Source organism: Taudactylus pleione, unplaced genomic scaffold, assembly GCF_031769625.1.
Source record: "Taudactylus pleione unplaced genomic scaffold, aTauple2 ptg000041l, whole genome shotgun sequence".
Classification (NCBI taxonomy): Eukaryota; Metazoa; Chordata; class Amphibia; order Anura; family Myobatrachidae; genus Taudactylus; species Taudactylus pleione.
This window is the reverse complement of record NW_028284443.1, coordinates 14,964,714-14,988,473: the sequence shown is the minus strand read 5'-3', so window position 1 is coordinate 14,988,473 and position 23,760 is coordinate 14,964,714. Positions and strand designations below refer to the sequence as shown.

General features: G+C 42.7%; 1 protein-coding gene across 4 annotated transcripts in view; it reads right to left on the bottom strand.

Annotated features, from left to right (window-relative positions):
* The window catches only part of FAM3C (FAM3 metabolism regulating signaling molecule C), a 46,497-nt gene that overhangs the window by 19,295 nt on the left and 3,442 nt on the right, over positions 1 to 23,760 (bottom strand). For 3 of the 4 annotated variants that reach the window (XM_088457668.1, XM_088457665.1, XM_088457667.1), the window contains exons 2-3: positions 16,998 to 17,058; positions 2,084 to 2,132 (exon numbers count right to left, since the gene is read on the bottom strand). In XM_088457668.1, the coding sequence (XP_088313794.1) occupies positions 2,084 to 2,096 (13 nt within the window). In that variant the 5' untranslated portion in view covers positions 2,097 to 2,132; positions 16,998 to 17,058. Of the gene's footprint in view, positions 1 to 2,083; positions 2,133 to 16,997; positions 17,059 to 18,820; positions 18,924 to 23,760 lie in introns of all 4 variants that reach the window. The other variant, XM_088457666.1, reaches the window with a different exon arrangement.

Sequence of the window (23,760 nt, the reverse complement as noted above, 5' to 3'; positions counted from 1 at the left end):
TGGCAGCAGCATGGTGGGGAGTCATCTCTGGTCATGATGGGATGGATGGATGGATGGATGGAGGGACATTGAATGCACATGAGGAGACTAATGGTGGACATTAGGAGTCTGATTCTGAGTCACACATAAGCCCGATGTTCACATAGTTGAACGACTGTTTGCAACTGCGCAAGTGCAAAAAGTTACGAAACCCCCATGGTGCATACGTTACACAGGGAGTATGCACAAAGGTGCTGTTGCAATCGATTCAGTCGGTATCAGAAATGGGGCGGAAAACTGATGGACGTTCCTGGGAGGTGGCTAGAAGTGAATGCAAAAAAAATAAAAAATTCTGTCTCAAGAGCGCGTCAATACAGGCAGCTGTGTTCACAGACCCATAGCTGCAGATATAGGAGGCCAGATCAGACAGATAAACTGCACCTGCCATAGGGCTGGTGCAAGTGTTTACGGTGCGCCGATGGCGGTATCTACAGAAACACTGGCAGTAGTACAGCGTGCAGAGAGGCTGAAAGTGGGCGTCTCAGTGCAGGCATATTCAGATGCACGCTTGTACACCAGGGGAAGCGCTCATACAAACACTTGTATAAACTCAGACACGAGAGCAAACGCAGCTGTCACTATCTGTGAATCAGGTCATAGGTGTGATATGATGGACTGTTTATAGTGCACAGAGTTTATTCTTTATGCCACACAATGTATGCTAAACATTTCCTTTATTCTTGCTGCAGTAGTTTGCTGTGTTCTAGTTTAAACATTTTATGGTGCACTTTAAGTTCATTTAACCATACTTACCTTAACCTAATCAAAGGAAACATGAACAAAAAAATAAATAAATCTGTAACAAGTCTTATATTTATTGTACTTCAGCGACAATATCTTCAAGCCATCACTAACTCAATATTTACAAAGCAGCAGGAAATTCATGTTTCAATATTTGCTATTAAAGGAGCTTCAAAATGTTCAACAAACATTGTGACCGCATTGCTAAATGCTCAGGTTTTATAGGGCACTAAACCCTCTATTACAAAAGTTATTATTATTCCTCTATATATTTGTTGCACTGGACAATAGCTATTCTTACAGTACTGTAATATTTACAGAGGTAGCCGATGGTTTATTAAATAAAACACACAGACTACACTACAGACTAGGCTGGTTATCAGGGAAGGAAGAAGAGCTGCAGGTGACACAAATGTCATCAAATGTTTGCACAAGCCTTACCAATAGCCTTGTCACATTTGTTATTTAAAACAGGTCTATAATTAACCTGGTGCCATTCTGACTGGGCATCCAATTAATGGGTCAGAACCATCTTGAAATGTTGGCATAATCCATGCCAGTATATTCCCTGCTAATGTTTTAAAGGTTTCAGTTTTTAAATTTTTCATAGAGGTAACCTTGTGTGTCTATATGTGTTAGGTGACATGGGCAAGTATACAGATGTGTCCACATACATCTATTCTCCATGCGCTGCAAGTGGCATTACACAACGCGTGAGAGCGGGTGCATCTGCATGCAACATGCTACACTACAGTGTCAGCAGCTGTGACATTAACATAGCACTGCGCATGCAGATACACCCGCAGTCACACACAGAATATAGGAATGCAGTGTATCATTTTAATCAGTAGAAGCTGCATGTGCATCGCTGTGCGAATAAGATGCTTTTGAAGGTAAAAAGTCGCACGAAAAGACACTCAGCTCTACAGAGTCACACTATGGCATGGTGCGACTGGAAGGGCTGTTTCATGCACAAGGAGGATAGGTGTACAAGGACACATCTGTACATCGGTTTACTAACCTTTACCTGAGCAGTTTCAGTAATTTAATATATGGAAAATATATGCTTTATTCAAACTATTTTGGTGAGAAAAGCAGCAAGACTTATCCGTTTTGCTATGCAAGGTTTACCTTCAAACCTATGATCCTGCTTTAAACAGGACACAGAGCAACCTGATAGATTGTTCCTGGTCTAATAATTTTGTTACTTAATGACAATCTGCAACAAATATCAATCATGAAAACATTCAACGTTTGAATAATTCATATTCTACATTTCCAAAGCCACAACAAACCAACCAACCTGCTATTCTCATGTTCACACCAGATGCTGTAGAGTTCTGCCAAACTGCCTGTAACATACAAAAAAAAAGAGAAAAAAAGAGAGAGGCATGTGGTCAATTTATATATGGAGGAACAGACTTAAATCACATAAAAGTTAACGTCCTTATAATTAAGTACATAGACTTCCGTAATGTTTATTTCCAGAGTTTGAGTGCAGTGAATAAAACATCGCCAATGTCCATATTCATGGATTACATGTTTTAACCAAACTGCCAGAGTTTCTTGCTTCAATTTAGTTATTGAAAAATGCCAATAATTATGAAAATCTGCCATTCCTTCTGTGTCAAATGTATTAAAGTATTATTTAAATTGGCAATTGGTGAACACAGAACAAAAAGCTTTTATGTTTTATAAGGTTGCTTATTCACAAGATCATAAATCAAAGAAAGTTAAATAAAATTTAAAGGTCTTTAAAGTTCAGGGAGTTTTTTCACTTCTTCATAAACATTGTCTTTATAAAGCTGCTATCATGATCCCTATCTGCTATGTAAATACATGATAACCCAGAGCTGTTTTTATGGGATGTAGCTGGCATCCCAGTGCACAGAATGCCGGCGACCACAACCTAGGCACCAGAGTCCTGACAGGGGTCAGAATCCTGGTTCGAGAATCTCAGCGGCTGTGATCCAGATGGTAAATATTAGTGTTAGGCACTAGGGGGAGTGTTACGGTTAGTCTGCGGCAGGGGAAAGGTGGGTTAGGGTGAAATTACTTAGCTACAGGTGTCTGGATTCCGACTGCCGGCATTGTGTGCACTGGGATTGCGTACTCAACCCATTCATATACAGTTTATAGAATAAAAGAAACGAACCCACACAGCCAAAGGTTTTATTTTGCCCCCCGTCATTCAATACCATAACACTCAACTGAAGAGAGAAGAGAAGAGAAACATTTAAAAACAGAAAAATATTTAAGGACCTGCTGAATTTACACCAAGCGAATATACAAATTACCCAGTGGTTCTCAAACTCAGTCCCCAGGACCCCACACAGATACAGTTTTCCAGGTCACCTAGCAGGTGCACAGGTGTATTCATTACTCACGGACACTTTTTAAAAGATCCACAGGTGGAGCTATTTATTTCACTTTTGATTCTGTAAGGAAACCTGGAATATATGTACTGTTTGGGGTCTTGAGGACAGAGTTTAAGAATCTATGAAATAACCTAAACCCATCTTAATTGTGGTAAAACTAACAATGTGCATATATAAAAATAAAATCTACAAATGTTGTGTCCGTGTTTAAGAAAAAGAGGCAATGCAAGTATTTGAAAAAAATATATAAAATGAGTACCTCCTTAAATATATGTTTATTCATAAATGATCCTGTATTTAGGAATAGGAAGTAATGTACAGCCTTTCCACTCATATAGTAAGTGCCTCAGAGTCATTCTACTAAACACCTCACATTACTTGCCATGTCAGTCACTTGTCTCTAGACAATAAAACCTAGCACACAGGAAAACTAGTAAGGGAAATGATATCCAACAGTGACTTTATTCCCCCATGCTGCAGCCCACTCCTCTTTCCTCATCAAAAATTGTTAGAGTGATACAGTATTACTAGATTTCTACAAGTTTTGAAAAGCACAACATTATCAGTCATCATTTTGGGACCTTCGGACCACATTGCAATTACCATCCACCATGATAACTAATGGGGCCTAGAAAAAGTAATTGACAGTCAGGACCATTGTAATGACGATCTAAGCATCTGCCAGATATAATCATGATCCCAAACAGCACAGAGACAGGGGGCACCAGGGTTGGAACCCCCACAATCAATGTAGTCAAGCAAGATGCAGTAGATTGCATTTGAAAAATGGTTGTTTACAGTATGCCTATACTCTATTATGTAGAGACAGGTACGGAGATGATATACAAAATGCCACAATTGACAGTATCATGTAGCAACGGTTGGGGATATAATGACAATCTGCCATGAATCACATCATCATGCCCCATCCCACCCACTTCACTGGGAAAGTGGGTGGAATCCAGTAGAGTGGGTTCTCACAGGAGTCCGGCGGAATTTGTTAAATATGTGAGTCTCATGGACATTCCAAGACAGTCGGAAAGTAGAAAGACTTGAATTTGATCTGTGGTTAGCACTGTATACCATCCACCTGTGCGGCCCCTTCTTCTATTGTAAAAGTAGATCAGGTAGCTAAAACTGATATAGAATGCTCAGTTATGAATATGCCCACACAATGAGAGGCGAAGGAGCTCATCTTATCTGCCATTATACTTTAAAACAAGTTATACTTGTTACACTAGGTAATCTGGGAAGCTGGGCACCCTGTCACAGAAAGTGAGCAGTACAACAGCTAAAACCAGTCTGCGCTGTAGCACATTCCTAACCATAGATTTAGCGTTTGTTAGGTCTAGGTCACAAAGTACTTGTCCTATATCTAATGTTAGACCTCAATCATCTTATTGTTCTGTTATCAACTGACTGAAATCTGATTTATTGCTATATTCTATATGATACTATTGAGAAACTTGAGGCTAGAAGTAAAAAAAAGAATTTTGTTAGTAATAGGCAGTGACACAATGGAACTTTGATATGCTAACACGTCAGTGTTTATTCTACTTATCTGTAAGGCTTCAAAAACATAACTACAGCCTGAGTAAGAACTTAAGTGTAATGTAGCTATGACAAATAGAAATTCTCACAAAAAAACAAACAAACACTTAATATGTGGCACTAATCTAATTTCCTCATTCAGGGCCAATGTACTGAAAGCAGAAATCTTGAGGAGGTCAATAAGGGTTTCTCAGAAGCACACTGAGCACACTGAGCATACTACTGCTAGTACAGGGGCTGCTCCCATTCAGTTATGCTTCAGAATAGTGTCTGCTGCACAGGAGGCAGCCACCATCACAGACCTGTATAATTATTACATTTATATAAATTTAGCATCGGTATCAAAGTAAGCATACACCGGTTTAATTATATAGACTGCTCACATCTTTAATGTGCAGCACACCTTCCAACTGCCCCAATTTAGGCAAGACAGTTCTAATATGAGGAATGCTTAGATGTGAGGCCCATTCATCAATGCTCTACACCAGTGATTCCCAACCTCGGTCCTCAAGGCACACTAACAGTCCTGGTTTTCGTGATATCCATGCTTAAGCACATGGTTAAATCAAAATAACTAAGGTACTAATTAAGTCACCTGTGCTCAACTATGGCTATCTTTAAAACCTGGACTGTTAGTGTGCCTTGAGGACCGTGGTTGGAAACCCCTGCTCTACACAGTAGTGGTGAACAAATACTGTGCACATCAACCAATGGCATACACAATGCATGGGACGCAGGTAAGGGGCAACCTAGCGATTTATAAGTGCCAGGGACTTCCCTTATGTGATCACATTCCTATGGACATTGTAACAATTACCGATTTACAAAAGGTGTTTGTAAGAGGTAGACTTCAACATTGGATTCTTGTCTCACCACTACGCAAAAACTTAGTGGTTATTGCTAAACACATTCATACTGTGCAAAAGCAACAATGTGACTGGGATCCTGTGGCTGACGATGAGCACAGCCATGAAAAATTAATTATCTTTGGTTCATCAACAAAAAAAAAAAAAAAAAAAAAAAGGTTATTTCCAACCATAGTGGAGCTAGTTAAAAAACAGGATGAAGGAGACTCGCGGGAAAAGGCTACTACACTTGATCAACAGTCATTACGCTGACAAGCATGAGATCGGCAGGGGTATGTCGATGGCACTAAGTCGACAAATTTAAAATGCAGCTTAAAGCATTTTAACAGTGACGTCAGTGTTTGTTGGTAAGGTAGCATGCTTACAGTTCTACTGCCGACAGTTAAAATGCTTTATATAAAAAAAAAAAAAAAAAAAAAAAAAAAAAAACAATTTACCTTAATCCCTGCTCCTGCATCCGCCGCCGTCCTGTCCGCTCGGCTGCTCCTCAGAACTATGGGAGAGAAGTCATGATGTCTCTCCCATAGTGCGCATGGGGAGAGCTGGAAGCTGGAGTTCAGAAGAGAACTCCAGCCTCCGGCTAACGCGGCGCTGCAGGGAATGAGCCGGGCGCCCACTGGTAATATCTCATCAAGTGTCCGGCTTAGAGCCTCCCTGCAGCGCCGGGCTGGAGGTCACTGATGCCGGGTCCAGCGTGTGCGCCGCTGCACCCGGCACCAGTGACTTCCATTCCTGGGGGGAATGGACGGACAGCCAGGCATACAATGATTCATATGCATGCCCGGCTGTCTGTCCATTACCCCCAGGAATTTCAGTTTTACCCCAATGGGGTATTTTACCCCTGTTCCCCGACCACTGTTTTAGACATACAGATGAAGTCTTATTTCTTCATCTTACTTTGGACGCAAGTAAAATTAACATAATTCATACTGAATACAAAAACAAAAATAGAATATCTACACTGCCGGCTGTTTGCACCATTTGTGCTCTAGCCAGGAACCACAGGCAGAGCGTGTCGCCCCCCCTCCTCACGGCCTCTGCTTCAAGTGAATGGGTGGTCGGCTGACCGCCCTAAAGGCGCACATCCACTACCAGACATTAATGAGCGATTGCACGATTCCAACATCGTAATCGTGCAATCACTCATTAATCGTGCACAAAACGTGCACTCTAATGTCTGAAATGACCAGCGATGTGCGCTCCGGCTGATCGTTTCTGACATCAATCATCGGGTGAAGATGCCGGTCAATCTGTCGATAACAGATTGGGCATGTTCACAGATGATGAAGGGTGCCTACACTGATTGACAAATCATTCAGTGTAGGCACTGCAGGGGAACAGCAATGACGGTACGATTACAATGTTGTAATCGTACTGTCGTGCCGCAGTCACCTAGTGGATGTGTGGCTTTACACACAGCAATGTGAATGACGACGTTCACAGTCATATAGCTGGTACACACAACACAGATTGGCCGATCAATTAATCGGCCAATATATCTGCCAGCGTGTACCCAGCATTAATGAGCTCACTTTAAACATTTGAGAACATATCAGTGCCATTTCTAACATCCTTTTATTGATCTTAAAAAATTTTTTTCTAATATCCAAAAAGGACTACATTGCATATTGTATTTAAGTACACATTTTACTATACTCTAGTAGCCACTCACTAATGGCCCACACACACACACACACACAGGACGATCAGACATCGTCTGATCGCCCTGCATGTTCGATGTCGAGCATCCAGCAACATGCACCAACCCCCAAACAACGTAACGACCGGCAATCAAAGATTGCGGGTCCCTATAGTAAACAGGCTAACCTGGTCGATATCAACCATGTTGGCCTGCATGCACGGGCGATGGTCGATATTGACCATCCGTGCCCGCGCATCGACCATCGTATGGTTCTCGGAGGGGGGGTTTAAAAAAAATAAATAAAAAAAAAATATATATAATATAACGATATCGTTAATATCGTCCTTTTTACCTGACAGTGTGTATGCACCATAAGACATGCAGTCTGTTTGTAATAGTGTGTGACCAATAGGTGTTTTTTTATCTTCATTTTATTATTCCATAATTATCTATTACTATAAATATGTAACTTAATCTATGTTCTACATTTGAAAATACCATGTATATTAAATTACCTGCAATACTCTTTAGGTCCACACAATAGGAATATTATAGTGTGGTTTGTCTTCGCTCTCTATTTAGTAAATAGTAGGCCTGATTCAGAGCCGCTCGTAAGCGGCCGCTCGTCCGCGATGTTCTCACAACTGCGCATGCGTACGGCTCGTAATACGCATGCGCGAACCAGTCAGTGCGGTCGAAATCCATGTGCTCGCAAAATAGCGAATGCCTGATAATTTGAGTGACAGATTGAGGCGTTTGTGGGTGGTAACAGGGGAAGGTGCTTGAAAACGGGGAGTGGAGATCCGAACGCAGGCGTGCCAAACGGTCAAAACGGGTGTTTTAAGGGTGTGCATAATTAACAAAGCAGCGTCATCGACCACGTCACTTGGTTGTTTCTTAGCCTGAACTGCTCGCATGATTGCGGTAGGAAAATCCAACCACAAGCACTGCGTGCAGTTCATTCGCCTTTCGATGTACTCGATTAATCAAATAAATAGCGGAGATGACGTAGGATGCGAGCGGCCAGGGGGCGTGTTTTACAAAAAAAAAAGACTGCATGTTTTGTTCGGTCGTTCTGACACAGAGGCGTCAACAGACCGCAAAGAGCGAACGGTCAATTTAAATAGCCAGCCCCTTTTTCTGGATGAGCGAGCGCAAATAGCATCCGGCTCTGAATCAGGCCCAGTGTGTACATTAGCCATCTAAGCTCTTACCCATTTGCAAAATGCATGAGTTTTAAATTTTTAATTATGCAATATCCAGTCAGTTTTCAATTACAAATTAAGAAACGTGTTATACAGATATGTTTTTAATAAAGGCAACACTAGGCCTTGGCAATATGCTTATGCATTACTAAGGTGCATTTTAATAGAGGAGGGGGCCCATGTGCAGCCTTCGTTTGGGCCCCCTCCTCTCTGTCGTCGGCTCAGCGGCACTAAGCGCTGTAGATTCTGGCTTCATGCCAGAATGTTCTGCGCATGCGCGGGTCTCTGGGAAAATGTCGCCAGCGCCTACTTTCCCAGGGACATCTTTTCTGCGCATTCGCAGATCACTGGGAAAATGGGTGCCGTCATTTTGTCAGTGAGTGTTTGCTGTTCTGCAGCGCCGACCGATGCTGTGAAGCAGCACTTCGGGAATCGGCAGAGAGGTAAGAATAATTACCTATGGGTGCAGGGTGTGCAGTGTGGGCCCACCTGGACCCAGGGGCCCATGTGCACCGCACACCTTGCACCCATTATAAAGACGCCTATGGTCTGAGGAGGTTTCCCTGCAAACGCACACGAACCTCCTCACTCTAGAAGAGAAACTGCTGAAGTCAGGCGCGCACTCAGGGGGGGTTTCGGAGTACCCATAAACCCCCCCTGCCCGCCAATCAGTGGCGGTTACAGTAAGTGCAGTGCGGACCGCAGTGAGTGCTGTCTGCACTAGACAGTAACAAACACACTACCGCCGGGTAGTTCGTTTTAGCAGCCAATGAGAGTCAGACAGACTCTCATTGGCTGCTGCAACAACGGAGGGACCCAGGCTTCCGCAGTGGGCGATGGGAGAGACGTCATGACATCTCTCCCATAGTGCAGAGAGGGTCGGGAGGACGGAGGAGCGGACAGCGGCGGGAGCGGGGATTCAGGCGTTTTTCTTTGTGTGTCTTTTTATCCTATTTATGTAAAGGGCACTGCATAGGGAGGGCCACTACTGGTTGCACTATATAAGGGGAACTACTGGGGACAGGGGAGGGTCCTTTAATAAATCATGCTGCTGCAGTCATACTTTTTTTGTGCATGCGTGTGCGTGCGTGCGTGTGGAATGGGTTCGATTCCCGGCAGCGGCAGCCCGACAGGAGCAGAGTGCGACGCAGCGGAAGCCCGACAGCGCTGGAAATCCCGATCGTGGATAGGCAAGTATCCACTAACCTAACCCCCCTAACCCTCCTTAGGGGTGCCTAACCCTAACTTCCCCCCCAAGTGCCTAACCCTAACCACCCCCTTCCCCGCTGCCTAAACCGAAGTCCCCCGGGGGGGTGCCTAACCCTAACCCTCCCTCCCCCTAGCCTAACCTTAACCCTCCCGGGAGGGGGGTGTCTAACCCTAAGTCCCCTCTGGGAGCCCTAAACCTAACCCTCCCCCCCCCCACGGCTGTCCGCTCGCGGCGCACGGCATCACTACGATCGTGATGCTGGGCGCCGGTCTCCCGGCGTCAGGGAAATGCGGGCGTCTACATCTAGACGCCCGTCATAGGACAGTCGGGAAGCCGGCTGCCGGTATATAGGCAGTCGGCTTCCCGATTGCTTCCCATGTGTGTGTGTGTGTGTGTACCCCTTCGTAGGCTGAGTAGTATATTTTACTGTAGTCGTCCTAAATCCTGTATAAGCTGTTTCTATCTATTTATTTGTGTCTAGATGTTTTTTCATTGGTTCGGTAATCAAGAATTTGGAAACCCCTCTTTCAAAACCTGCGTTTGCTACTGGAAGTGGTACAATTCTTTCATTCCTTTATCACATCACATTAAAGTACCAACAGGAGAGGTCATTATAACTGTGTGAAGGGTAGTGTGTATGTAATGTTTTGTTAAGATGGTATAGGAACAAGCAGAGCCGGCGCTAGGCTGTGCTGCGCCCAGCGCCGTATTGAGTTGCCGCCCCTTCCCTCCTCCGCTCCCTCCCGCTGAGCTTAAATTATCCCTCTACCGCCGGGAGGGTGGGTGGGAGTTTCCTGCGCCCTCCGGATACAGTGGCGCTCCGGGCGACGGACCGGCATGCCCGTGGCTGGAGCCGCTACTGGGAACAAGTACAAAACAACCGTCAAAGCTAGATTTAACTGCAATTATTACCATGGTCACATTGAAAATCAAGAGTCGCTTTATGTAATTGTGCTAGTACTAGATTCAAAATATAGCCATGTTATATACATAAGGGAAGAGTCAATTATCTGGAATTTTGTTGCTAATGCCTCACACAACCTTTTCCACGTCAAAAAAGTGCACATGCGTTAGAAAGCAATTCAATTACAAAAAATTGTTTTTAAAAGTCACGGCATAAAATGGTAAAATCATGTGGTGTAATACACATCCATTATTCGTTGTTGCATGAATTGCTGGATTGGGAGTCCCTTGTCCTGTGAGGAGACTGGGAGAGAGCCACAGTGATGTCTGCATACCAAGGCCAAATCAGCAATAGTAAAGACCCCTCAGGGCTTACTGATCTCTGTCATCAGGCAGGTGATGCGGCAGGTTTACTCCAGGGTGATATTCAGCAATTTAGGGGCGCCAAAATTAAATGATATCTTGGCCCCCCAACCTAAAAACGTTGTGGTGCCCCTGCATATGGACAAACTGCGCATGCACTTAAAAGGTGCACGAGTAATGCAGATTTAAGCACTTTTGCAACTGTGAAGAGGATCTCTGGGCATTGGGGAAATATTCACCAAATCAGATTTTTAGCATAAGGTCTGTCCAAGCATGTCATTTCATATAAATATCCCGAAAACATTTTTGTAATGTGTCAAGATACCCTGAGGTATTTTTCAAAAGGCTTACTGAGTTTCTGTTTTTAAACAAACCCCTAAGGTGCTACTGTACTTTTGTCAGTAATGTATACAGAAGAGAGCAGGTCTTCAATTTATTTGGAGCGCTGTGTAGTCTGTGTGCATTTCAGGAAGGATTTTATGTGCAGTTTAAATAGGTTTCATGATAAATATGTAATTGACTGGATACTGTGTACAGGGGAAATGGTATCTAGGTAGAAATTTAGTGCAGTTAAGCCTGCTCAAGGTTTTAAGCCCACCATCCAAGTTCATAGCAGAGATACGGAGAAGAATACTCATCCACTCAGCTTATGCACAATTATGAAATACTGTAAAAGCACTTTTAAAAGTCATACCACACTCTTTATTACCATACTTGCATGCTATTCACACATATAGACAGTCTTTTCTCAACTGCCTGCAAAACTGTCTTGTATAAGAGATTTATAATAGGCTCTCAAAAAACACTATGCATATTTTATTACCAGCAAACAATAAGTGCCATAAAACAACCCAACATGCAGTATTTTTATTTCCTGCACAGCACTAGTCACAAGTATTACACAAAAGCACACAGGTTCCATCCCCTGCTAAAATCTGGTCATTCTTACGGAGCTCTGGAAACCTCTGTCCAAAGTTGAAAATGCTTGGCGTGACCCGGCGATGACACTTCGGGACCGGGCCAGTCTACAGCCCCCTTGGTACAGAAGAACTTAAGGGGGCTCTGTGCTGGCATATAAGGGTATGAGGGGGCTCTAAGGAGGCATATAGAGTGACATGACAGAAGCGGGGTCTGAGGACAGGCATATAACGGGGCATGACTGAGTGGGCTCTGATGTCATATAAAGGGATACGACTGTGTGGCATAATAACTCTAACAGCCATTCCTCCATTAACTTTCACACTCAATCTGAGTGCACCCGCCCGCTCTCCACCAACTGGCCAGACAGCTCACCTGTGTGATGGTGCACACCACCTGACCTGTCGCCATTCAGGTGTACAGTACTGCTGGTATTCCTGGGAGCAAGAGAGGCAGAGAAGTCTGCTTTTCCAACACAGACTGACAAGAAAAGAAGGTAAGTGCGAGAGGGAAGACTCATATGGATTTGCTGTAGAGGGACAGGGATATATACTAATTTAATGGTGAGATCTGATTATTAAAGGGGATTCCTGCGTTATTGATTGAACTATGGGGCTTGATGAGGGCAATAATATTCACTCATTGCTAAGATGTCCATGTTTCATGTATTTAGCCTATTTTTGCAAACTTGGCACCAATATTCCATGACCTAGATAATCACTAACCGCACATAAGACAAGAGGAACCGCATTTAGTGCAGCTACAAGAATAGGTATAAAAGAGCAGAACACCGCCAACTGTCCTGAATCTGGCACAGCAGTAACGAATTTGGGAAACTGATCTGCTTACGTTCTGCTTCACACCTTTTTGCTTGTGAAGGGGAGACTGCATGCCCCCAATATTTTGAATGGGTTGGTACTCAGAAAACGTTTAGAACTTGAAATGTCGATGGTCTGACACACAAAGTCAAAGCTTGCCTACCCCTGGCATATATTAAACAGCGTGCATGACTAAGCCATTAATTGAAACCTTCCTTTATACCAGGGGCATCCAAACTACGGCCTGTGGGAAAACATGGCCCGCCGCCTGCTTCAATGCAGCCCTCTGGCCATCTTTCAATCTGCTCTTATACCCCTGCTGCCCCACCACTGGGTGTGCACCCGCCATGCTCGCGGGAAAGGCAGAACTGAACGACACCACCTGAGTAGAAGTAGCAGCTTGCCCAAGTATCCCGCAAAGAACATAATTTAAGGAGGAGAGATTGAGGCCAGGTCTATTATTGGTGGGGAATAAGAACCAGGAACAGTATCTGCGTATGAGGACAGACCATACTTTTGGGTTTGGATAGAATGTAGAACTTTGATTCTATATTTTAGGACAGTATTAAGAGAGGATTTAGAACTCTCCTGAAAGGCCATAGGTTCCAACCTCAATGTTAATAAAATTATAGAAACTGTCAAAAATGGTAATTAAAACAAACTAAGATACATTATTTTAGAAAGGCAATTTGGGTAGTATGTTTCTAAAAATTGTTGTATGCTACAGTGCTGGGAGAGTTGAAACCTTAATAAACAGGCATTGAATACACGTATGAAAGGGTTCATATTGTCATGTTTTAACTTGTGTTAATCTACACTGTACATATCCCTCTATATAAATAGTGATCATTATGAGAACTATTCATTTGGGGTTATAAATGAAAAGTTGCAAGAAGTTATTTTGGGGCAGAGGTTTCCAAACTGGGTGCCACGGGTAGGTGATCCAGTCACAAATCAAATGATTTATGGTAAATGGTATAGGTAATCTTCATTCTAGCACCCTGCACCTGTCACGACCTGTGCAGTTCCCCTTTCCTGTCTGGGATGTTGCTCTCTGCTCTGATGCTTCTAGCACACTCAGATAATGCAGCAAACCACTGAGATACAGACCAAAGTGTGCTAGAAGCACCAGAACAGAGACCGACACTCCAGGCAGGAAAGAGGAACTGCACGGGTTGTAACAGGTGTAGGGTGCTAGAATGAACACTAGTATAGGCAAAACTGGTGCTGGTGGCTGCCAATGGTGGACAAACAGATGTGCAACTGCATAACTGAACCTAAAGATGACAGGTAAGCACTATTTACTTTATTTAAACATTTCTATTGATTATCTGAACAAGAAACATTTGGCGCAGGGGTGCTGTGAAAAAAAATGCTGAAGCACTAGTGTGCCATGATTTGACAAAGTTTGGGAACCACAGATTTGGGGTATAATTAGTCATTGGTCAGCTAAAGAAGTGTGAAAGGCATATTTGGGGCAATTCAATTGCTTTTTCATGACTATAATTAACGGGCTCCTAACTGAGCAATTAAATTGTTTAGGGCACCCATTAGTTATCGCGCTTGTCGCACCCAAAAGTGCCAGGTTTAGCCTCGTAAAGAGGCCAAACTTATCTAAAGTGTAGGTTATGGTGCCCAAAACACAGACTTTTCACAAATTCCCGCTCACCACCTCAGGAGGCAGCGAGCAGCTGTGTGCGCCCGCAGCACTCGCACCCGATCTGAATTGCTCTGTCAGGCACCCATTAGCTAAATCCGCAAAGAAAACAATTCATACCCCCCAAAATGCACTTCTGAGTGGCATATTGTGGATAGTTTGCATCCACAGAGAGACTGGTTGTTGTGTAAAAAAAACTTTGGAACCATCCTCCAATGTTTATCCTCCATATCTTATGCTTAGCTGAATAGAATTCAGATAAGGGAAGAATTTTCTCAAAGCATTCCATACTGGTCAGGAAAATGATGGTAGCATGAAATGGTTAATTTAAAAAGGATTACAATTTTACTCAGCTAGCAATGTTAAAAGCAACAAAAATATTTTTTTATTTGGTCCAGGATAAAAGCGACAAAGCCACACATACTCCCCATTATTCAGAGCATTAAAATGTAATTCACTACTTTGCTTCACACATAGAATTTGGACATATGCACACTCTGGATCTGATGCAGTGTGTTAATGCAGCCACACCTAGGAATTTTTAGCAAACTGCATGGCGGTCTGTATATGCATCTTTGTGAACTTACAAGCGATTGGAGTCGTACGCATTTCAGCAGTTTCACTGCAATGACTAAAATGGCGTTCCTGGGTGACAACGGTGCTTTAGCAAACACAACAATGACTCCGTGGGTGTGTTGTAGGTGTGTTGCCAGTGTTACTATTCTGAGTGGAAGCCATACTCAGATGGATCTCCTGAAACTACCATGGTGTAGGTGTAAATCTGGATGATAGCTGCTCTTGTGAATGGAAGAATGGGACGGTACATTGGCATAGATTCGCATTAGCATGCCATCTGTTGCAGGCATCAGGATTAGGCCCTCTAAGTGCGGGCTCTGTATGCTTTCTATGGAAGATACATACATCTTGTAGACCAAAGAAAAGTGAACATTTAACTGGTTTGCTTACAATATATATTAAGGTTCATACAGCAAAACCTACTGTTAAATGACAGCTTACCAACTCACCTGTACATAAATAAGATATTTACAGTCTACTTTACATAAGAATGATTCAAGCAAGAGACAGTAAGACATGCACCTTGCTGGACTAAGTGACTGATTTACAACCTGAATACTTTATATTCAGCCACTGAATTTTTCCTAAACGACAACTCAATTCTGCTTTATGGCTATAGTTCCACAAGTCTCATTATACAAAATAGATATATAATTATAACATGTACCTAAAATACAGTACCACTAACATAAATCCATAGTAAAGACCGTTTAATGATTGATTTTCGTAGTCTTATTTAAAACACGTGAGACAAAGCTCTTGTGCATAAAAACTGGTCGGCCATATTTAGCTTCCCTGTTCCAGTGGCTATGATCATAAAGAGTTAAATTGTACATTCAATTGCATTGAGTTTTTCTGGTTTACATGCCAGTTATGTTTCTTTGTTTCTCACCAAGGAGAGAGAGTAGATGTACCTGTACCACAATGTTTCATCTCCTTTCATTTTCTTCCTCAGACCAATTTCCCACTGAGCTGTACCAGATTGTCATGGAAACATTGTGAAAATCAATCTTGAAATATCAGAATTGTTTCATATAAGAGATTGGTAATGTGAAAGTCGGAAAAGCGTTTTTCAAATCTCTCATTTAGCGGCTGATGGTCAAATTAATTCACCGACTTGAACCAGGCAGCAGGAGACCTGACTCAGTGGCTGAAGTGGAAGGTGCGCTTACTGCAGCCGCTGTATAATTAGCAAACAACAACTATTGTGGACTACAGAAACGCTGAAGTGCCTTTACTCCACAACAACTCATATATAAAAGAACACTAAAATAAACACTATATACAACTGTATTCCTACAATTATCCTGATGAATTTCGCAAAAACATTTATTGTGTTCTAGTAATCATGTAAAGAGTATAAAATCAGATATTGCATTAGTAATAAATATTAAGGCCATGAATAATAAAGCCTATACTGGGCACATGTGTGTGTCACAGATGGCACAAGGTTCTCTAAGTCACAATCTATTTGGAAAAGCTCTAGCGCAACTTAAAGAAATCTACACTATTGTTTGTGAAAACATTTCCACCCTGTATATCCACCTACACACTAGCATTCAGAAGTACAATGAGTAGAACGACATAAGAATAGTTTATTTGAGGTATGAAACTGAAATGACAAAACATTCCCCAAAGCGGATTCTGTTCTGTAAGTCTTATCACATTGCTTATACATAAGGCACTAAACACTTCTGAACCCATTGCATTCACTGCTTACATACACACCTGTTAGGTTTTAATGGCTTTGCAAAAATGTACCCACAGAGTCTTCTAAGGCAGCATAATGAATCCGTGGGTAACACTGCTTGCATTATATTAAGATTACTCCAACTGAATTGTAACTTCCTCTATATTATTATACAACACAATGACATTTACTATGAACCAGTGTCAACATTATGAAACATGTCAAAGAATATGACATTAGTACCTGCAGTACTGCAAGTATAAATGAGCTTTAAACAATCTAAGAGTACATAAATATAATATAAAGTGCTACTGAATTCACAAGTAGTCAGGAAGAACGAAGCTTAGAGAGTGTAATATACAGAAGGAGAGAAGAAAAAACAGCACTTAGTAAAAAAAAACAACACAGGATTATAAAGGGAAATACACAAAGTGGCTTACCTTATGATCCTCCAAAAAGAAATCTGATCAGCAGGCTCCTATTCCAAGTGAACGTCTCACACTATTTGTGATAGGGGTGGGAGAAAAAACAAAAATAGAAACATTTCTTTAATACAGTAATATAATTAGTGTACTCTGCAAGAATTTTAATTCCCATGAAGTGTGAATAAAATACTGTAGAATTTAGGAACCAATAAAATGTAGAAGCCAGTAGGATCTTTACAGTAGCCAGCAAATATATGCAGTTATTAACATCAATAGAAATGACCTCTAAAGGTTAGGTTCCTAGGCAACATGGCTGTTTGGATTTGTCCTAGCTCAAAATATAATATATACACTATTGCTTCACGTGTAAAAAAAAATAAATAAAACAAACAAAGACTGTTTCACAAATATACAGCTTAGGGCCTGATTCAGAGCCGGACACTATTTGCGGTCGTTCGTTCTGAAAAAAGGGGTGGCTATTCAAATGAACCATTCGCTCTTTGCGGTCTGTTCACGCCTCTATGTCTGAACGAGCGAACAAAACTTGCGGTCGTTTTTTTGGAAACTACGCCCCCTGGCCGCTCGCATCCTACGTCACGTCCGCTATTTATTAGATTAATCGAGTACATCGACCAGCGTATGAACTGCTCGCTATTCTTGTGGTTGGTTTTTCCTACCGCAATCTTGCAAGCAGTTATGACTATAAAATAACCCAGTGACTTGGTCAATGACGCTGCTGTATTAATTATGCACACCCATAAAATGCCCGCTTTGACCTTTAAGCACGCCTGCGTTCTGATCTCCACTCCCCGTTTGCAAGCACCTTCCCCTGTTACCACCCACATACGCCTCCTCCTGTCACTCAAAATAGCAGGCATTCACTATTTAGCGAACAAACGATTTTCGGCCGCACTGACTGGTTCGCGCATGCGTATTACGATCCGTACGCATACGCAGTTGGGCAAACATCGCTCGGAACGAACGAGTGGCCGCTTACGAGCGGCTCTGAATCAGGCCCATAGCATCTCACTCAGGCTAGCAGGGGATCTGGGTAATGACAGCTTTGGGTTTTTACATATTTATACTCGCTTGCTAAAATATTACAAAAAGTTATAAGCTCAGTGTTGCTAGAAACTGTAATACCATACAGCCAAGCTAACCTCAGGTCACAAAGGCCTGATTTTGCACCCATGGGTTGGAAGTATATGTAAGTAAGCTCTGCCTATCCATTTATATTTTCAATTAGACGCAAGGGAATGAGTTACTGCCAACAGCACCGCAACTCACCCACCTCGCGGCCTGATTTCGCCAGCGACTCATGGATTTTTGTATGCAGGACTATTGGGAACTAAACTCTGCGACTCCGCAGTTACTGTAAATGCGGCATATAGCCAAACTTACCCGCGGCTGGCTTCAAGTAATTTGCGACTAATTGAATCGACCAATAATTCTGCACGCCTCTGCATAATGCTAACGCTATCACTGACAGTTTTGTAGTATTTTTTTTTACAAAGACCGAATATATACATGCAGCATAAATCACAGACAGTTCAGGATGCTAGTCCCCAACATCCTAAGAAGTTACAAGTTGGGCCCCAACCTGAAATGGCTTATTAGGGGCGAATCAATTGTTGTTTAAGGTGCTCTAATTAATGGACGCCCATTGTTGCAATTTGATTGTTTTTAGGGGGGCGCCCATTAATTATCATGTGTGAAGCACCATATTAGGTCAGGTTTAGCAACGTAAAATGGCTAAACCCGTCTAAAGTCCCGGTTAGGGCGGCCAAAGAGTAGCTTGGGCACCAAAAGTCAGGACTTAATCGCACATTTGTGCTCACCTCCAAAAGGAGTGGGCGAGCAGAAATTCCGGCAACTATCGAATGGAGAAACAACTGAATAGCTCCATCGGGCACCTGCTGGTGTGAAGGATTAAATCGCCCCCTAAGAGAGAAATAAGAGTACATTTTCATTCTCTGACCAACACAGATTTCCAGATACATGTTCTAGAGAGTGTAAATGTATCTATGAATCCATGAAAATATTACACATTACAACAGCTCCGCAAAACAAGTCTTAGGGGCATATTCCATTAGGTGCGAAACGTTCCGTACTTTTCGTATGCCAGACTTTTCGCAGTCATCGCTGGTTTTCCAGGCGGAAAAGAATCGCGTGCATCCCTGCTTATCCCCGTATTCAATTAGAAATCAGTGAAAACGGCACCCGGCGAATTCAGAACTGGCGAAAAGTACTGTCAAAATTGGAAAAACAGTCTGTACCCCCTGAAAAGCTGCACTAACATAGGGGATCACTAGAGGGGTGTTCTAGTACCCCTGATAAAGCTATTCTGGGAGGGGGGGGTATCCAAAAGCTTGCCATTAGCGTCTTTACACAAGTGGCGAAGAATGGCATTAAGCAGTATTTTTTCATCAAAATAACTAGTCCCAGCAAATTTGGGGTACATGAAAATGGGTGCTAGTATATTTTGAAGTTGTTAATGGGAAGTTTTAAAAAAACAAATGTAAAAAAAAAAAAAATCCACCTGCAACAAGCACCTGCAATCTTAACACCTGGGGCATACTTGGGGACCTCCCTGGAGTCTATTTCGCTAGTTTTTTTTCGCCCCAAAAATTAAAGTACTTTTTTGGGGTGTTCTTAAGTATTTTTTAAACTTTATTTATTTTTTTTAAACACAGTTTACCTTTGGGGGGCTGTCCCAAGGGTGCAGGGTGGTTCCCGCAAGTTTGCTCCCCAAAACCCCAATTCTGCACTTTTTTTTCGACAGCTTTCATAGACCAATCTTTTTCGCCTATTCCAATCAGGGCCGTTTCTAGGGGCAGGCGACCCGTGCAATCGCACGGGGCGCGCTGCCTCCTACCCCTGCTGTAGAAACAGCATGTTAACTGCCGGGCGCCCGCTGAGATTCAGTTACCAGAGGGCGCCCGGCAGAGCAGAGCAGCCGGAGACGGAGACGGAGGCTCCTGCTTCCAGCTCCCACAATGTGCACTATGGGAGGACGTCATGACGTCTTTCCCATAGTGCAGAGAGAGGAGCAACCGAGCGGAGCGAACGCCAGAGCGGGGCTGAAGGTAAGTAAGTGTTACTGTTTTTGTTTTTTTTTGTGTGCAGGCAGCCCGGACAATACTTGGGGGGAGGCACTACTACTGGGGGCACTTCTGCTGGGGGAGCCACCACTACTGGGGGCACCTGGGCACAGCTACTAGGGACATTACTCTGGGGGCACTTCTACTGGGGGAGACACTACTACTGGGACATTACTCGGGGGGCACTTCTACTGGGGTTATTGCTTAGGAGGCACCACTACTGGGTGCATTACTCAGGGGCCAAGGGCACTTCTACTGGGGGCACTACTACTTGGGGCTTTTCTACTTGGGGCACTACTACAAAGGGAGCATTACTATTGGGGGAACTAATACAGGGGCATTAATACTGGGGAATTTATAAAGGGGACACTACTACAGGGGGCATTACTATTGGGGGCAATACAACTGGGGACACTACTACTGGGGCACTACAACAGGGACCATTACTATTGGGGGCATTACTGATGGGGGCATGACTACAGGGGGCACTACTAATGGGGGCTCTGTATAAGTTACACTACCACTGTGGGCACTGCATAAGGGGCATAAATACAGGGGACACTGCATATGGGGACAACTACAGGGGGCACTGCATAATGGGCACTTTTGCCTGAGAGCCAGTGGGGGGGAAGCCTAAGACCTGTCGGGATGGAATGGTAAGGGAGGGGGCTGGAATGAAGTGTGTATTATGTGAATCATGTTTTTTCAATGTGTTTTATGTGGTTCTGGATTTAATAATGTATTTGAGGTGGATGTGGTTTTAAAACGTAGTTTATGTGCCTCTGGCTTTTCCAATATATTTTATGTGGAAGTGGTTTGTTGCATTGTATTTTATGTGGATCTGGCTGGGCTCGCTCCCAACGCGACTAAAACCGGGTGTGATGCAAGGTCATACTTCTGCAAATGTCACACCACAGGCATGCACACAGAAATGCGGCGTGGGCTTGTGACAGCTAGGCCACACCCCATTTTTTGAGCGCGCGCCTCCGGCACGCACATGCTGTCTATCTTTTGTTTAGCTACATATATTTTTCAGCGCTTTGCCTCTGACAGGTTAGACACCCCTGTACTCAGTAGTCACGGTGGCTGTCATTCTGTGATCTTTCTAGATCACGCTCCCTTACTGTGATACCACACCCCCTCACGATGACGCCACGCCCACTCCACAATATTACTGCTTCGAGGGGGGGGGGGGGGCGCATTTTGACTGCTTGCACTGGGAGCCTCAGACCCTAGAAACTGCCCTGATTCCAATGCATTGACTTTCCGCACCGGTGAAAAGTCTTTCACCGAAAATGGCTTTTCGCACTTAATTGAATATGGCCCTATGTTGGACATTGGTATCCAAGTCCAGCACAGTTGGCCAGTATACCTCTACATAACACAAAGTTCATAAAGTGATACCAGAGAGGTGCTCAAATGAAAGAGATTTCACTGCGATATGAAAGCAAATATTGGTGTGGGGTTTAAGCTTCTCAGTACTTCATGAAGTGGTCAAAAACAGCAAGCAAATGTATCCTCATCAGGCATCAGGCAGTGACATGATAGGTGGGGTTACAGTCTGCATTAACAATATTTTCAAGGATTCAACTGTACAATTACACACAATCTACAAGTGGACCGACTGGAGTTCTAAGTAAAAGACCAGGTTTAATCAAATAAAAAAGGGAAGCGCGATACTGAAAGCGTGTGTAGGGTAGCTTTAGATTTAGGTGGCACATCAAATACTGCCAATGTGCCACCAAACATCCCAGCGATGTACAACTGCGCACATATTTGGTGAGGAGCTATATCAAAGATTGCAATAATATGCAAAATATATGACTGACTATCATTGCGACAAAGATTACTTCAGTTCACCTATATGTATCAATATGATCTTCAACTTTTACCACAAGTCTAAAATTGATAAATTGGTCCTAGAGCCCCTATTTGTGTGCAGTTTGTACGTTCTCCCTGGGTTTGCATGTGTGTAGAGATACATGTGAATAGTAACTTGCAGCTTCACCCCTTGCAAAAAATAAAAATGCTCGTTGGGAGAAAAGTTGTTAATGAAGAATCATAATTATTCAGATAAAACAAATCAGCTGTATATAATCACAAAACAGTTACTGTATATAGCCAAAATGCAGAAGATGGATTTGTTGAAAAGTCTTGGCATACACTGTTGGTCGCTTCTTATTTCAGATAGAACTGGCTTGTTTCACAATAGAGAAGTAAATTTTAATTAAAAGCAAAGCTGTCGTCATGGACATATTAGCATGTACGTGACACTCATCTGTCCCCAACATTACCAAATCACGACACCCAGCCCTCCAAATAATCACACACACTGCAGGATCCACCTCATCACTTCCTGCACACACCCCCTATCATGTTCAAACATTTGGATAGTGACTACATATTTTAGAGCACTCAGCAACTGCAAACAGTGATGACATCACATTGCCAGATAGCGCAGGGAAAAGTGCTTAGCACTGTGATACTGCCCAAGTTTTGTGACTGTATTTATGTATGTTGGGTGTGTAATAAAGCAACTGGTAGCTTTAAGGAAGGTACAGAAATACAGGCCATTAAAGTTGACCCTCCCAGTTCTGTAATTTTTGCCCATATGGACGAAGCTAGATCTGAAAAGACAAACTTCAAAAATACTGACATGTTTATACCAACTATTCTAAAAACAAACATTTGTGAATCCTGTACAAAGCCCACACACTTATACAAAGGGAAACACAACCTTGCACACAAAATACATACGAGAAACTAGACTCTTCTTTACATTTGCAGAATTTAGCACTTTTTTCTTAAGGCGCATACACACGCAACGATTTTTTGAACGATTTAACTATAACGATGTCGTTATCATTCAAAAAATCGTTCAGTTTCTGAGTGATAACGATGAACGAAAATAGTTCAAGCGCGCTCCCGTTTGTAGTTCATTTCAGGCTGTGTAACATAACGATTTTCATTAAGGGAAGGAACATTTTTCATTCATCGTTGTAAAAATCTGACAGATAATCGTTGGTTACAAAATCGTTACGTGTGTATGCACCTTTAGAAGTTAAATGACTGACTACTACATTTTACTAGAAATTTCTAAGCTTGTCCACTACTACCAGGGGTATTCAATTAGGCTGCGAAAAGTCGGAATCGCCGATTGCGACTTTTCGCAGCCTAATTGAATAATTTATCGCCAATGACGTCATTTTCACATGTTTGAATTATCCCCGTATTCAATTTCAAAGACTTTTCGGTGCAAAAAGTCTTTGAGAAAAAAACGGGGATAAGTTTTCACCATGTTTAACATGGCGAAAAAAAGTGCAGAATTGGGGTTTAGGGGTGCAGGCTTAAAAAAAATAGCCTGCACCCCTGGGAATAGCCCATAAAAAAGAACTGTCAAAAAAAAAAAAATAGGGACACCCCAGAAAAAATATTTAAATAAAATTTTGGGGTAAAAAATAAAATAAAATATGGGGAAACAAGTTTTTAAATAACAAAAGTAATTCAGGGGGGGGGGGGGTTTCCCGAGTATGCGGCAGGTGTTTAAAAGAATGCGAGTGGTAGTGGCAGGTGCATTTTTGAAGAATTATCGAAATGCACTTTAGGGACTTAAAAATATGCTTGCACCCATTTTCATATACCCCAAATTTGATAGCGTTCCCGCTAGGCTGTTTTAG